Source organism: Phyllobates terribilis, unplaced genomic scaffold (genome assembly GCF_046119375.1).
Source record: "Phyllobates terribilis strain yellow unplaced genomic scaffold, ASM4611937v1 Scaffold_1__5_contigs__length_1240528914, whole genome shotgun sequence".
NCBI lineage: Eukaryota > Metazoa > Chordata > Amphibia > Anura > Dendrobatidae > Phyllobates > Phyllobates terribilis.
In genome coordinates, this window is record NW_027362761.1 from 492,971,272 (window position 1) to 492,988,242 (window position 16,971).

Consider the following 16,971-nt stretch of genomic DNA (forward strand, 5'->3'; position numbering starts at 1 on the left):
AATGGAGGTGATGAAGTCCCCTGTGTGAATGAAGAGTTAATGCACATGTGCCAGGGTTGCCAACTTCACTTTTTATTTTTTCTGGACAGCTTTTCAAAAAATCACGGTCAGACAATATTTTTTACAGATACATTGGAAAACCATAATAAATCATTGTGATTATAAGTGATCCAGGTCTATAGCCCATAATTCTGATAAGAGAAATCAGCTGCTTTCACTGTAAAATGCTGAGATTTACCGTCATAATCTGTATAACTTTCTTCACCTTCAAACAAAAAATGCCTTATTTTTTTTACGGACAGTTCAAAAAGGTGCCGTATTTGTACGGACTGTCCTGTAGTTTCTGGACGGTTGGTTACCCTGACATGTGTCCTCCACTCCATTCATTACTATACTGCCATGGGTCATTGGTAAGTGCGCCTGCCTGACCACCACTACCATAGATAGTAACAGTCCTGCACTACTGCTTCATTCACAGAGGGGACCATGGCACAGTAAGGAGTAAACCATTATAGAATTACTTTTTAGCATGTTTATTTTTTTATTTTGTTTTTTAGTACATGCAGCTGTAATTGCAATTAATGAAGCTGTGGATAAGGGAGCAGCCAGCCAGACGATGGTGACCATGAGGAACCCAAATGCCATGCTGTTAAATGTAGCCGAGGGATTTGACCAACAGTATCACGACGAGCTCTACCAAGCCAAGAAAATAAAAGAGGATAATGCAAAATTAAAGGTAAATAATGGGTTCCAATTCCTCTTAGAGTTCTGTTTCTCTTACTTATCATTTCTGGATTTTCATAATTTCAACCAGTCTTAAAGGGAATCTGTCAGCAGGTTTTTGTTACCTCATCTGAGAGCAGCCTGATGTAGGCAAAGAGACCCTGAATCCAATGATGTATCACTTAGATTACTGGGTGCAGCCATTCTCACACAATCAGAGCTTTTAGATTTAGTAATGAAGCAGAGCTGAGAAAGCTAACCCTGCCCACACCACAGCTAACCTCGCCCACACCAGTTTCTCTGTATGTACATTGTCTATAGTCAGTGAGCTGCCTATCACAGGAGGGGGCGTGTCAGACCAGGAGGCACAGCAATGATAAGCTACAGGTGCTAAAACAATCATTATAAGCAAACAAAACCTCTAAGCTTGATAAGTGTTATGCAAGGTGTGGGAAAGATTTATTGCAACACAAAGGGAAGAGGGAAAGGGAGCCCAGACTCTAGAGAAAGGGGGAAGTGGAGACCTCCTAGGTAAATCTAGTGTCACCCTGTCTCAACTACAGTCCCTGTATTGGCTTTTCACCAATCGCCGCACACGTGCCTCGCCCTGTCTTTCCCTGGCGTATGGCTAAGGCTAGGGAAGGGAGGAGATGAGCACTAGTCCATCTCCACTAAACACTATAGACAACAGGGGTGGGCAAACGGGGAAATTGCTTTACTTTAGACAAACTCCAGACAAATGCTCACACGGCCTCAAGCTCCAGAGAGGACGAAGTACTGCTCTTGCTAAAGCCTCACAAGTAGTAATGAATATCGCCGACACCTCCCTCTGTACACACCAGGTATTTATACAACCAGAAAGGGTGTTCATTAGCCAGAGGAAGGTAGCTGCTGGGTCCTAGAGATAGCCTCTAAGAAGATGTCTGTAATGCCAAATGTAGAGATATCCTGCAACCCACTGCAGAGTGACTGTCTGTCACTTCTGACACACCCGTGACAATAAGAGAGGCTTTGCTGAAACCTGTGTTTTAACCCCTACCTCATGCTGTCTTCAGATTACATAGCAAAAACCTGCTGACAGGTTCCCTTCAGAGCTACAGAATGTACCAGTCAATTCTTCCATGTACATGACAATATTCCACAGGGAGCAATTCCTATAAAAAAAAATAAAGTATAGAGCGGGAATATGCACAACTCCCTACTTCATTTAAGGGGATGTACAATTTTTTTTTTCCCAGAAACAGCGGCACTTTTGTGCACAGGCTGTGTCTGGTATTGCAGTTCCATGTTTTTTGTTTGGCTATGCCAGCTAAGCCCTATTTAATCGACAAGAGTGATGCAGTTCCCGAAATAAAAATAAAGTAAAACCCCTTTTTTTTTTTAATCACAAGATAGTTTGTTTTGTTTTTTGAATTCATTCAGTACTAATGAATTTTCCATCAACATACTGACTATTTCTAATATGTTTAGCATTTGCTCTCGTTCTGCAGTCATTACTGTTATTACACCCTGTAGATCCGCGATACGTTAGTGTTTAACCAGCATTGTTAATGACTGCGCTGCTTTCACAGAACAATAGTATTTCTGAAGACGAGCGAGACGTCTATGAAGAGCTGCTCACTCAGGCGGAGATACAAGGCCACGTTAATAAGGTTAACAGTAAGTAGCTCATTCCACAGGGACACGTTCAGTGAATGCGAGTGCAGCCGCGGATGGGATTTGAATGACGGAAGAAATAGTCGGGTGATTGTACCGTTTTGTTGCACGAGTTATTACTGCCCTGCACTGGCTTCTATTTAACCTGCAGCTATAAAGGACGCTTCCCGCGGCTTGCTGACCTGCCTAATATTCTTGCTCCTTGCTTAAAACCTCAACGTTCTTAGCCCTCTGTAATAACACACGTTGTGTTCAACCTACATACAAAATACCAAATCATTGAGCCAGAGCATTTCCTTCTAAACTGAAAAGATTCGCCAATAAATAGAAGTCTTTTTGCGGTCGTAAATGGTGCACGTGATGTCCAGGATTTTAGTGAAGTGCCAAAAGAGCAAAAAATACTATAAAATGCAAAAATATTCATTACACGTGTTAGATCCTCCACTGAACGCTCGCTGCTGCTCTGTGCTTCCATCTAATCCTGCACTGCTGAGATCACATATATAAATCACATGACCGCTGCTGCCAATCACTGCTTAGGCAAATCTACGACATGTGATTGCTGTGGTCGGTGATTGGCTGCTTTGTCCTCGTGAATGAGGTACTTGACCTCATTACTGAAGGATCGGTGTTGACCTATGGAATGACAGTAGTTGATGATTTGGAGGGTATGCAAAATTCTGCTCTAAGGTCACTTTCTTAAAATCCAGAACAAATCCTTTTAAAATTTTGTTAAGCCGTTTGCTTTTCCTTCAGGTTATCAAAAAAGAAATAAGAAATCACTTGTAACCTATAGAGAAATCAAGCAGAAAGTGTTCAGTAATCCAACAGCACCTCCGCAGGAGAAATGAAGTATTACACAAGTTCACACTAAACTCAAAAGCCACCTTTGTGTTATCCAAACCAAAGAAATATCCTTCCAGATAATAAATAAGCGTTCTAAAAGGAGGACTCCCACTATTATCTTTTATAGGATTTTTTTTTTAAATCAAACAATCTCCTTAAGAAATGGCTGAACAGATAGACTAAGAGAATAGCTCTAAAGAATTGTATTTATTAGCAATTTTTTTTTAATCTAGGAGAAAATGCTGTTTTTTAGATGATCTGTATTGTGAAGTTCCTCTTTTATGCCTCCTGGAAACGTCAAATTAAATTGAAAACTGAGCTTACCATTCCCCTTGTCAATAAACTATGTTCCAATATAATCTGACATTTTCAGCCTGGTGCTGTGTTGGGGACAAGGTGAGTGGTAACACCCAGTTGTCAATGAATTATTGTCTAGGGGAAATAACGGAGGAACCACATGATGCCGTTTTCTAAGAGAAGATGCTCCCGGTTTATTATAATATGGGGATGTAATGAGAAGATCTTGTGAATAACCGTTGCCATTTTGTAAGCCTGTCTTTTGTTTCAGCTAATGTAGCCTTAGTCCAAGTAAATGAGGCCATTGACAGGAATGATGAGGCGGGATTATTACAGGCTCTGATGATGGCTATGCTGAGCCTTTTTGATGTTCAGCCACAAAATTCACCCTGGTACCTGTCTCAGTTGTGTATCGCTAAAGACCAGAAAACGCAGGTAATGGCGACATCCGAGATCATCATGCCCATCATCCATTAACATGCTGCACGTCTTCCTTGCTATTTGCCTGTTGCTGAAAATAATGTCGTGTTTGTTTCAATCCGAGGTTATGGATGGTAATGTGAAATGTTATATTAATGCCCTTTGCATGTGCAGCTAACCCGGCGATGATGCACTGGCTGCATACGGTACTTACCAAATATGAGCTCTGCTATTCTTTTCCTTTAGCAATGAGGAATCTGAGGTTCCCAATGGATTTTATTTCATATTCCTTTGTACCCTGTTAATGTAATACTTTTTGTCACTGTCTCTTTAAAGGGAATGTGTCATCAGAATAAGACCTATTGTATAAATCAAATATTGATTTAAATGTATTTCTAAAAAAAAATAGGCAATGTTTTATTTTTCCCATATCACATAAAATTTGTATTATAAATAAAAATTAGAAATCTTGCAATTTTCTCACTGGGGACTGTGGCTTTTCTAGACTCTTCTTTCAAGAAATTCACATGTAAATTAGCAGCAATAGACTGACTCAGACACGAAGTATCGAAGCATGTAATGAGCGTGTGTAAAAGATTATGGTGAACGGAGGCTGTGACATCGCCTATTGAGAATGATGGATCCGGTGTTATTGGCTATTTATTATGTTGCCTGTCATTGTAATCCTGACTCTGATAATGATGGACTGCTAAAAAGGCTTCTTGAATGGATATGAAGTATCAGTCTAAACTAATCCCAGTGTGAAAATTGCTAGATTAAGAATTTTATTTTTTTAATATAGATTGTGAACTGAAGAGAAAAAAAAAAAAAAAAAACGTTAACAAAAATTAGTAAAAATGCATATAATACAACAAAAACTGATTTAAACAATGGGTATTTGATGATACATTTCTTTTAAAGAAATACTTCTGGCAATAGAGTATGTTCCCATGGAGTAAATACACATCAGAAAAATCGGATTGTTATTTGCTCCAGAATCCACAGACTTACAGGATGATTGTTATTAGAATATATGGACACAATTTGTCCCATTCAGCAGTGCTAATACTCGGGTGACTAACCGCTGTTTTGCCTGCAATGTTCCTTTTAATTAATTTCTAATGTTCCAGCATACTTCATAAAACATGACCACTACCTGACTTGGAAAAGAATCATGGTACTATTTTTGATGTGCTCCTAAAAGACGGAATAGGGGAAGTCCCGCTGAGTTTCAGAGAAAAACATACCTTAATAGTCGCCAGGGACCGAGCCATGCGGTAGACTAGTAGGACAGGTAGGTCCCAAACGGCCTTTCCCCACCCGCTGCCCTGGATTGACACATGCACATAGGCAGAGACCTGTCAATCAAGGGCAGCGGGCAAGGAGAAGCCTTCAGGGAACTGCGTGTCTGACTAGTCTGCTGCGCAGCTCGGTTTCCAGCGACTGTTAAAATAGGTTTTTCTCAGAAACGCTACAGTGTTTCAGAGTCAAAAATTACGTACGTGGCTGTGTTTGTACAACCAGTGCCTGATACATACTGCCCACAGATTGAGCAGCAGGTATCAGATGTCAGGTTCACTTTAACTAAATCAGCATGCTTTACTTTACGAGTCCATTCTCCTTCCTGTGTAGAAGTGAGATGAGCCAGGTGACTGCATGTCTACTGATACCTACCAGGCTGTTTGTGCGATCAATAGGTGTTGTGCATCCATCCTATTGATTAGAGTAAGACAAGTGCACAATACCTGCTGATTCCATACAACAGGCATTAATAGACATGATGTTTTTTGACACCGCTCACCTCCAGATGTAAAAGTGAGTGGAGTCAAACCTTTCTCCAGTTTGAAAATGTTAAACTGGCCATACCATGGATTGAGTAAAACATAGATTATATTTTTTAATTTCTCCTGTCTGTTGCTGAGATATTAGCTTGTAAAGTTTAGGCAATTTATGTAAATTCAGTTGGGTGTTACAAGAGATTTGGCTCTGGAGGCGTGTACTTCTGCATGAGCTTGACCAATCATAAGCAGGAAGCGTTATGCAGGAGAGAAAATAACACACCCTCCTTTCATTACTGATCTGTGGAACTACTGTGTAGAGATACAGCAGAGCTGAGTTATGTATCATTACAAACACTCCCCGATCTCACCTCAAAGTGCTGTCAGCTGTCACCCCACTCCCACACTGACTCATCGTGAGATGAGTTCTGGAAGTGTATTTGTAATGATGCACAACTGTGCTGTATCTCTACACAGGAGCTGCAGAAATCAGTGGGGAGAGGAGGGTGTGTTCTTTTCTCCCCTGTATGTTGCTGCCTGCTTATGATTCGTCAAGCTCAAGCAGGGGAAGAAGTACACGGCCCGAAGACAAATCCCTGGTAATACTCAGGCGAACTATAGCATAAATTATACCCTAAATGTTTCAAACTAATATCTCCATGATGGCGCAGATAAACTACAAAAATAAAAACTACGTTTTAATCTGTTCATGATTTGGCATTTGGCAGTTTATCATGCTTAAAATGGTGAAAGGTTCACTCTAGGGATCAAATTTTTAGTTATTAACTTTGCTCTTTCAACTTGTTGGCCTTAATGTTATTAATAGTTCACTTGCCAATTTTCCTGTGGGGAGTGTCTGAGTATACATATGGAGTAGTGAAAAGGGTCAATGTTATTGTGCCATTTACTGCAATACAGTATATGGCACTGGAAACATTTTGGTAAAAAAAATAGTGCAGCCTATGAGCCACTGTCTGTTGTACAAGCAACAGAACTTGTATTATAGAGTAACTAAAGCAAATTATCCTCATATGTAACCAAAATTGTTTAGGTCCTAAAGAACCTCTAAGGTTTAAACACTGTAGTGATCAGAAAGCCATGGGTGTGTCCAGGAGATGTGGGCTAATAAATTACTACAACATGGTAGAGTCAAACTTTTCACTGGAAGTTATTTGAGTAATTCATTTCTAGAGATAGAGCATCACTTTAAAGTCATTTACCTGCTATGATTCAGTCACCCTTTTTTGGACTAATCTCATTCTCATGAAATCTACAAATCTGATTTCACGCCTTTATATTGACCAGGTGACCAAGAGAAACTTTGCACTGGTTATTACTGTGTAGATTGCTTCATTTTGCTTTGTCTTGTTAGAATTCGTTTTCAGATATTATGTTTCTTTTTGCCTTTTATCTATATTGGTTGATTCTAGAAAAAGTGGCCAGTGTTCTGTAGTTTAAAGTTCAGCTCCAGTGTTGAAGAATATTTCATAGCTCTTTAAAATGTTGAGTAATTTTGTGAGAATTTTGCCATTTATTGTTCTCTTTTCAAAGTGAATCACTTATAAAAAAAAAAAGAACAATTAAAAAAATGCAGTATATTATTATAAGTTTCATTAGCTACAGTATCATACAGTATGACATTGATTTGATAGAATACAGCAGATCCCTGTGGGTGCCTCTAGGTAAGCAATAATGCTGGGGATTGATGCACTAGCCTTGAATTGAAAACTCCCGTGCGGTGCACGTGCTGCCTTATTTATGTACAGATTAAATTGAGAGATACCATGGATATGTATCGTGAGATAAACTTACTGTTACAACTTGTACAAAATGGATAAATCAAAGTTTTGCAAAATTACTCAACTTTATATTTAACATTTCTCTGTAATCTTGAAATGTGATAAAAACTGCTTACATTTTTAAAGAAAACCAATCACTTATCATACAATTTTTTATAAGGTGTAAATTCCATTGTTCTCTTGAATCTGCCATTGTTTTTCTTTAGTTCCTGCCTGAAATATGGTTTTCTCCTCTCTAAAAATAAGAGGTGATGACTAGAGCCACTTGGCTAAGAAGACTAAATTTACAGTTGAAACCAGAAGGTTTACATACACTATATAAGAAGCCACTCAGTTTCTGACATGAAATTAAAATAAACCTTTCCCGTTTTAGGTCTTTGTTCCTGTGTGCATTTGCAAACATTAATCTGGCTTTTTTTATGTTTCTTTTGGTGTAATGGCTTCTTCCTGGCAGAGTGGCCTTTCGTTTCACTGTGGATATTGACACAATCTTACCAGATTCCGCCATTATCTTCACAAAGTCTTTTGTCCTTGGGTTGATATGCACATGTCGGACCAAAGCACGTTCATCTCTCGGACGCAGAACCCGTCTCCTTCCTGAGCGGTATGATGGCTGGACATTCCCATCTTGTTTGTACTTGCGTATAATTGTTTGTACAGATGAACGCGGCACCTTCAGGTATCTTGAAATGGTACCCAAGGATGAGCCAGACTTGTACAAGTCTACAATTCTCTTCCTGATATCTTGGCTGATTTCTTTAGACTTTCCCATGGTGCTACTACACAAAGAATGTGTGTTTCAGGTGTGTATTAAAATACATCCACAGGTGTGTCTCTAATTAACTCAGATGTTGCCAAAAAGCCTATCAGAAGCTTGCAAACACATGATATCATAATATGGACAGTCCAGAATTATTTAAAGGCATAGTAATCTTAGTCTATGTAAACTTTTGACTTTGCAGTAAGTAATAAAAATGCCTTAAAACATTCCCTCTCTCTCATTATTCTGGCATTTGGCAAATATTAAAAATTATGGTAATCCTAACTGACCTAAAACGGAAAAGGTTTATTCTGATTTCATGTCGGATATTGAGAAAAAAAGCATATGTGTCTTTTTATATAGTGTATGTAAACTTCTGGTTTCAACTGGGTATATATAGGGAGAAAGAGACCATATCTCAGGAATGGAGAGACTTTGAAACAAAAAAAAATCCGCACCAGATTCAGAAGATCAGCAGCATTTTGACCATGTAAAAAACAATAATCTATATTTATGACAAGTGATGGTTCTCTTGAAGCCTCGCTATTGGTCATTATAATTTGTAAATAGAAAGACAAATACTGGCTCTTAACAAAGGTTTAACATTAACCTGAAGGTTTCTCTCCTCCTGATCCTAGAAAGCAGGTGTCCCCAGTTCTCTTGACAAAAGCGAGATTCAGAAAGAAGTTAGTGTTGCCAATAATGAAGCTGAGGCTCATGTGCTTAGTGAGTAACCATTACAATGACTGTGTGTCCTACACCTGAGTCTTAATCTCCATGAATTAGTGCATGCCGAAAATGTAGGTGTGTTGATTAATAAACCACCAATTTTTCCAATAAATGTCTCTGTTACTGTCCTTCTCAGTGTTGCAATTGCTCCAATGACCACTTTATGCAGTGTTGGGAGTATTCTTTGTGTATCAGGTAGTTAACGTTTCTTTGTTTCAATGTGTACAGCTTTTTCAGCTGTTTGGTGACAGTAACTGCTGAAATTGCTTTACAGATCATGCATCAGCCATTTGCAATATTACCGCTCCTTTCATACCTGGAAAAATGAGATCATGCCATTAAATTGTGATTCCTCAGACACATTTTACAGGAGGTTTATCCTTTCAATGTCATTTTGCAGCCTACGTAGAGAATAAGTACTTGTAAATACATTGTATTACTTATATTGTACTGAATCATGAGATGCAGTCAGTATTATAGTCCACAGCTGCATTCGCAATTCTGCTGGATGTAACAATGGTCCACAGTAGGATTGGACCTTCTAGATAACTAGTCTAAAGGGCCGCCATAGTCATTAGATCATAATTGGATGAAACCACTGATTTCGAGGCGGATAAGGATCGGGCCGTTGGTTATTCACTCACCCTATCCTTTTTCTTCTGAAGGCAGAGAAGTCACTGCCAGAACTTGCTCCCCATGGAGAACACATAAGTGGTCAACCAAGTATATGGCAGAATCAAGGGAGAGAGCGGTCCACTGAAAGATCCTCCGGCAATTATCTATGGGGTCTACCTTATAAAGGGGTTGAACCATGGACAGTCATTATCACCCATGATTGCTAGAGGCCTCATCACTGGGACTCTCCCTATTGCAAGAGCATGGGTCTCTTGTCCTCTGACTGAATGGCGCGATGATCACACATGCAACCCACCTCTTTATTCAATGCTGATGGAACTGAAACACAGATGGCTGGGGCATATAATCGGCTATCTCTATCAGTCCCATAGACAATGATTGGAGTCCATTCAAACAGGACATTTTCTCATAATCGGTAGTGATCATATATTCATGCCCTACACTGTAAATAGGTGATAAATGTTGTTCATGGTCCAACCCATATAACCCCTTATAAGAGTTCTGACCGGTCTCGCGAGGAGATTCTATAGTAGACTTGGAGCAGAATTTGCCTTATTACTCAGACCTCAAAAAGTGTGGAGGAAGCCCCAATGTAGCTCAAGGTAAAGAATATTGGATATTCAGGGGCATATAGCACACACTCGACTTTTAAGAGCCCATGAGCCAGTGAATGTGGAAAAGGTGACCTGGCAATTTGTTACATCGGGACTTAAATATTGTTCATTTATCAAAAGGATAAGTGAGCAATGTTTGATTGGTGGGGGTCTGACTGACCTCCATTGATCAGTGTAGAAGGGGCTTTTTTGAATGACTAATTGACCTGCCATTGGTTACACAGTCACAATGGCAGCGCTCAGTCCTGTCTACTCTGCTAAACTGTGTGAGTCGTAAGACTTCAGGCCCCAACTGGTTAAGCAAGAATGGACTATTCTAATCCTACTGAAAAATCCAGTAGCGAAATGGTGGCAGATTTCTGCTCTGAAGCTTATAAAATAGTGACTTCAGTTGCTTTTGTAGTCTAAAGTTGCAACTCAGGATTAGTATGCAATGTATTTACATTAGTACATCGACACGCCGGGTCCACCAGCTCTCATAACTCATAGAAGTATTCCAAAACCGGGTGACCCCCCTTCCAGAATGTCCATATTCTGCACTGTGGACAGCGCATGGGACCCAATTGGGAAGGATAAACTTTGGATGGATTGAAAGGAGCATTATATTGCTGTTGCATGTAAAGTGTGTTCTTTTCACTGTTCACAATGATATAAAACCGCAGAATAAAACTACATGTCTTTGATTGTAAATCAGTGATCAGAATCGGTGAGGAAACCAACCCTGTTTTATGTTCTGTTTTTCTATGACATGTCCTTCAGGTAGATAAATTAATTGTGAATTTTTAGTATTTTAATGTTCATGTGAGGTCACTGGCATACCTTACTGTACAATGTCTATTTTCTTTATCTTTGAAAGAAGGTTTTAAATTCATAATCTTCATGTTTCCACTAACTTGCATCGTGCCAACCATGCGCTTAGGACTAACACCTAGCTTCTGCGCTCATCCGTTCCTGTGTGCAGCATCTGCATGCCGATTGTTCTAATTGTCCCCTCGAGGATCATACTCTGCATTGTTCCCTGATCATGGTCTGACATGCAATTTGTGTTTTAATATGGATGTATTGACACTATCTGCTGCCTGGTGCAGGTCTGGCTGTGCGTGTGAGAGTCTGAGTTGTACATATCTAATTATTCCCATGTGTTCTCACAACATGAATCTATTGGGCTCTGTGATCGAGGGACCTGCAAGTACTAGGGATTATAATTCATTGAATCTTACATGTACTTTTTCTTGTTATTAATTTACATTGCTGAGCTATAAGGGTATGTTCACATGAGGTGGATGTGCTGTGAGCAGGGATGAGCTTACCCGTGGAAGTTTGGGTTCAACCAAACTTTAGTCCAAAGTTCAGTTCAGGTACCAGAACTGTACCTGAACTTGAACCTGAACTCAATCCCCATAGAAATCAGTGGGGACCCGAAATTTGAAGCAGTCTCTCCCTCTCCCTTACCCTCTTCCTCTCTACCTCTCTCCGTTCCCCTTCCTCTCTCTCTCCCTTCCTCTCTCTCTCCCTTCCTCTCTCTCTCCCTTCCTCTCTCTCTCCCTTCCTCTCTCTCTCCCTTCCTCTTTCTCTCCCTTCCTCTCTCTCTCCCTTGCTCTCTCTCTCCCTTGCTCTCTCTCTCCTTTGCTCTCTCTCTCCTTTGCTCTCTCTCTCCTTTGCTCTCTCTCTCCTTTGCTCTCTCTCTCCTTTGCTCTCTCTCCCTTGCTCTCTCTCTCCCTTGCTCTCTCTCTCCCTTGCTCTCTCTCCCTTGCTCTCTCTCTCTCCCATGCTCTCTCTCTCCCATGCTCTCTCTCTCTCCCATGCTCTCTCTCTCCCTTGCTCTCTCTCTCTCCCATGCTCTCTCTCTCTCCCATGCTCTCTCTCTCCCATGCTCTCTCTCTCCCATGCTCGCTCTCTCTCCCATGCTCTCTCTCTCTCCCATGCTCGCTCTCTCTCCCATGCTCTCTCTCTCTCCCATGCTCTCTCTCTCTCCCATGCTCGCTCTCTCTCCCATGCTCGCTCTCTCTCCCATGCTCGCTCTCTCTCCCATGCTCGCTCTCTCTCCCATGCTCGCTCTCTCTCCCATGCTCGCTCTCTCCCTTGCTCTCTCTCTCCCTTGCTCTCTCTCCCTTGCTCTCTCTCTCTCCCGCGCTCGCTCTCTCTCCCGCGCTCGCTCTCTCTCCCGCGCTCGCTCTCTCTCCCGCGCTCGCTCTCTCTCCCGCGCTCGCTCTCTCTCCCGCGCTCGCTCTCTCTCCCGCGCTCGCTCTCTCTCCCGCGCTCGCCCTCTCCCCCGCGCTCGCCCTCTCCCCCGCGCTCGCTCTCTCTTCCGCGCTCGCTCTCTCTTCCGCGCTCGCTCTCTCTTCCGCGCTCGCTCTCTCTTCCGCGCTCGCTCTCTCTTCCGCGCTCGCTCTCTCTTCCGCGCTCGCTCTCTCTTCCGCGCTCGCTCTCTCTTCCGCGCTCGCTCTCTCTTCCGCGCTCTCTCTCTCTTCCGCGCTCTCTCTCTCTTCCGCGCTCTCTCTCTCTTCCGCGCTCTCTCTCTCTTCTGCGCTCTCTCTCTCTCTCCCGCGCTCTCTCTCTCTCTCCCGCGCTCTCTCTCTCTCTCTCCCGCGCTCTCTCTCTCTCTCTCCCGCGCTCTCTCTCTCTCTCCCGCGCTCTCTCTCTCTCTCCCGCGCTCTCTCTCTCTCTCCCGCGCTCTCTCTCTCTCTCCCGCGCTCTCTCTCTCTCTCCCGCGCTCTCTCTCCCGCGCTCTCTCTCTCTCCCGCGCTCTCTCTCTCTCCCGCGCTCTCTCTCTCCCGCGCTCTCTCTCTCCCGCGCTCTCTCTCTCCCGCGCTCTCTCTCTCCCGCGCTCTCTCTCTCCCGCGCTCTCTCTCTCCCGCGCTCTCTCTCTCCCGCGCTCTCTCTCTCCCGCGCTCTCTCTCTCCCGCGCTCTCTCTCTCCCGTGCTCTCTCTCTCCCGCGCTCTCTCTCTCTCCCGCGCTCTCTCTCTCCCGCGCTCTCTCTCTCCCGCGCTCTCTCTCTCTCTCCCGCGCTCTCTCTCTCTCTCCCGCGCTCTCTCTCTCTCTCTCTCTCTCGCGCGCTCTCTCTCTCTCTCGCCCTCTCTCCCGCTTTCTCGCCCTCTCTCCCGCTTTCTCGCCCTCTCTCCCGCTTTCTCGCCCTCTCTCCCGCTTTCTCGCCCTCTCTCCCGCTTTCTCGCCCTCTCTCCCGCTTTCTCGCCCTCTCTCCCGCTTTCTCGCCCTCTCTCCCGCTTTCTCGCCCTCTCTCCCGCTTTCTCGCCCTCTCTCCCGCTCTCTCGCCCTCACTCCCGCTCTCTCGCCCTCACTCCCGCTCTCAACAGGGGACAGAAAAAGTCACTGCAAGACACCTCTGGCTAGACACCTCTGGCATCGACTTATCTTCCCTGAAAGCAAAAGGACCTGGCATTGAAATTCCACTTGTCCAGTCCTTCTCCTCTAAGTCATCATCTGTCGGGGTGGAAGAGATGGTAGACCCCCATACACATCAAATGGCTGGTCACACCGAAATTGGCATGTTCGACTGACTTTTATCTAATGTGCATGGGATCCTTAACACCTTCAAGCCTGCACCTAAGATACTTGTGAATCCCATCAATATTGTGTATTATATAAAGCAGGTGTCCCCAGCCTTTATTACCTTCAGAGCTTCATTCACCTCTGATAGATGGTTGCTATCCACATTCAGCGGTACCCCACCTCTTACGCCACAGTGACACCAAAAGCCCCACAGTCCCTATATAATGATAGCCAAAACATCCTCACAGAAAGCGCACCGAAACCTTGCTCTCTCCTCCTTTTATAGACAATATAGTTACGTCTACTTACATCCAGAGGTTCCACTTTATCTCCATTCGGTATTCCTGCATCAAGCATATTCACCACGCTACCGTACCCTTACATACCAGTATACAGGTATTTACATCTGCTCTACTCACAAAAGTCACCATCTGAAGACCTTCTCTTCTTAGATGTTTGCTAGACCTGGCGCAAATACACCAAGCTGGTAGACAGCCGCGAGCCACACATCACAGGTCCGCGCGCCACATATGACTCCTGAGCTACAGGTTGGAGACCTCTTCTATAAAGTCTGTAGAAGGTAGAACTACTTCTACAATGTAGAACTACTGACGTTAACCTGCAAAGCCTCCATAATCTGTCTTCTCTGTATATCTCTGAACCAATTTTATTATTATTTGTTGTTATTATAGCACCATTTACTCCATGGCTCTTGAGCTCCATGTGAAAAAGGGTATACATAATAAAACAAGTACAATAATCATGAACAATACCAAGTCATCAACTGGTACAGGAGGAAAGGCGACCCTGCCCACACAGGTTCACAGTCTACTAAGGATGGGTGAGGATACAGTAGGTGAAGGTAGAGTTCTTCGTGTAGCAGTATGGTGGAGCGAGGGTTACTGCAGATTGTAGACTTGTCGGAAGAGGTAGGTCTTCAGGTTCCTTTTGAAGGTTTCCACGATAGGCGGTTGTCTTAATATGTTGAGGTAGAGCGTTCCAAAGTAGGGGGGATGCACGAGACAAGTCTTTTATGCTATTGTGGGAAGAGGGGAGTAGGGAAAGAGATCTTATGACGATCGCAGGCTGCATACAGGTAAACTATAGGTCACCGATGTATAGAGGAAAGGTTGCAGATGGTGTTGTATGTCATGGTTGGGGTTTTGAACTGGAGTCTCTGGGCAATGGGGAGCCAGTGAAGGGATTGGCTGAGAGGAAAGGCTGGGGAATAGCGAAAGGATGAGTGGATTAATTGGGCAGCAGAGTTTAGGATAGATTGGAGGGGTGCAAGAGTGTTAGAAGGGAGGCCACAGAGTAGGAGGATGCAGTATTCAAGGCAGGAGATGATGAGGGCATGCACTAGTGTTTATGCAGAGTCTCCATTAAGGAATGTAGAGATCTGGGAAATATTTTTAAGTTGGAGTCGGAAGGAGGTGGAAAGGGCTTGGATATGTGGTTTGGTGGTGGAAGCAGAATCAAGGGTTACCCCGAGGCAGTGAGCTTGCGGAACTGGGGAGAGTGAGCAGCCATGGACTTTGATGGATAGGTCTGTAGGGGGGTTGAGTGAGATGGGGGGGGGGGGGAGATGATGAATTCTGTATTGTCCATGCTAAGTTTTAGAAATTGAGCAGAGAAGAAGGATGAAATAGAGGACAGACATTGTGGGATTCTGGATAGTAAGGAGGTGATATCGGGTCCAGAGAGAGGTAGATCTGTGTGTCATCAGCATAGAGGTGATACTGAAAGCAGTGAGACTCTATGAGCTGTCCGAGGCAGAAGGTGTAAATGGAGAAGAGCAGGGGTCCTAGAACTGAACCTCGGGGGACACCGACAGATAGGGGCGAGATGAGGAGGTGATATCTTCCAACACAAAATCTCCGGTCTTCCCAAGACCCCTTCTCTCCTCCACACTTATGCGTTCCTCACCCAATTGCCTCCAAGACTTCTCCCGGGAATCTCCCACCCTCTGGAATTCTGTACACCAACATGTCCGATTATCCACCACATTCAGAACTTTCAGACAGAACTTGAAAACCCATCACTTCAAGAAAAATTACAGTCTGCAATAACCTACCTCATCACCACCAAATCTGCCTCAACCCCCCAAGCTACTGTCTCCTCCACTATCCTGTAGACTGTAAGCCCACAAGGGCAGGGCCCTCTCCTTTCTGTACCAGTCTGTCATTTGTTAGTTTCTTGACTGTAATTTTACATTTGTATTTTTGTATGTAACCCATTATGTACAATAATAAAAAATAGAAGGTATAGAAGAGCGCCTTCACATATGGTGGTACACCATACATATTTATCAAATATTGGTTAAACAGTTCACTTTTTGTGAAATTGGTCAATGCCCCACTGCCACCCCCTCCCTTCCTTTCTTCCGAAGAAAGATTGGGTATGCTAGATTTTAACATACACAATTCTATGTTCTTTTTGGAGATAAGATGCTGCCAGAAGTGTCTGGAAGGCTCATATCGTTCGCTCATGCTCACTTGCTAAGCCTGCTCACTAAGACCATCCCAATGCTGTCGGTTGATTCACTACCAGCCACATACCAGTTTGCTCTTTGGGAAGCATAATTTTTTAGGATTTTTTTCCACTAGGAATTGTAATGATGATTAGGGCTCTTGCAAGACCCCTGGGGTAGTACCTTATTTTCCACCATTCACACTGACTGCAATCTAATTACTTGTTTTCTGACTGGTGGTTGGTTCACATTTGACTTCACTTCCATCTTCTGGATTCGATTTCTTAATTCTAGATTATAAAGTACATTTTCATGTTCCATACATACAGTATTTCTCTCTCGGTAAGTATAACTGTCTCTTCCATATTCTATTACAACAATCGGTAAACTAACCTTTATTTTTCATGTACCGTAATTTAGCTCTAGGAGCTGTGGAAAAAATAAATAATGCCATTCGTAGTGGGGATTCCTCCCAAACCCTGGCGGTTCTGCAGCTTCCTGAGGCACATATGCCAGCCGTCTATCCATCCGCAGAAACGTTATATCAAAATGAACTCTTGAGTCTCCAGAAACAAAATCCAGCGGTAAGGCACTGCCGATAAGCAGACATTTTTACTAGGCTTCTCCTAATATGCCGATATGTTTCAGTGTGGGTCTGGGATGTAACCACTGAAAAGTCAAGACAAATCTTGGTGAAATGTATTTTAGTATTTATGCAAAGCAGAAATAATT

At 43.1% G+C, this 16,971-nt stretch overlaps 1 protein-coding gene across 4 annotated transcripts in view; it reads left to right on the plus strand.

Moving 5' to 3' along the window:
* The window catches only part of IQGAP2 (IQ motif containing GTPase activating protein 2), a 366,951-nt gene that overhangs the window by 240,881 nt on the left and 109,099 nt on the right, over positions 1–16,971 (plus strand). For 3 of the 4 annotated variants that reach the window (XM_073680151.1, XM_073680153.1, XM_073680152.1), the window contains 5 exons: positions 558–736; positions 2,295–2,382; positions 3,794–3,957; positions 8,918–9,005; positions 16,660–16,823. In XM_073680151.1, the coding sequence (XP_073536252.1) occupies positions 558–736; positions 2,295–2,382; positions 3,794–3,957; positions 8,918–9,005; positions 16,660–16,823 (683 nt within the window). The remainder of the gene's footprint in view (positions 1–557; positions 737–2,294; positions 2,383–3,793; positions 3,958–8,917; positions 9,006–16,659; positions 16,824–16,971) is intronic. The other variant, XM_073680154.1, reaches the window with a different exon arrangement.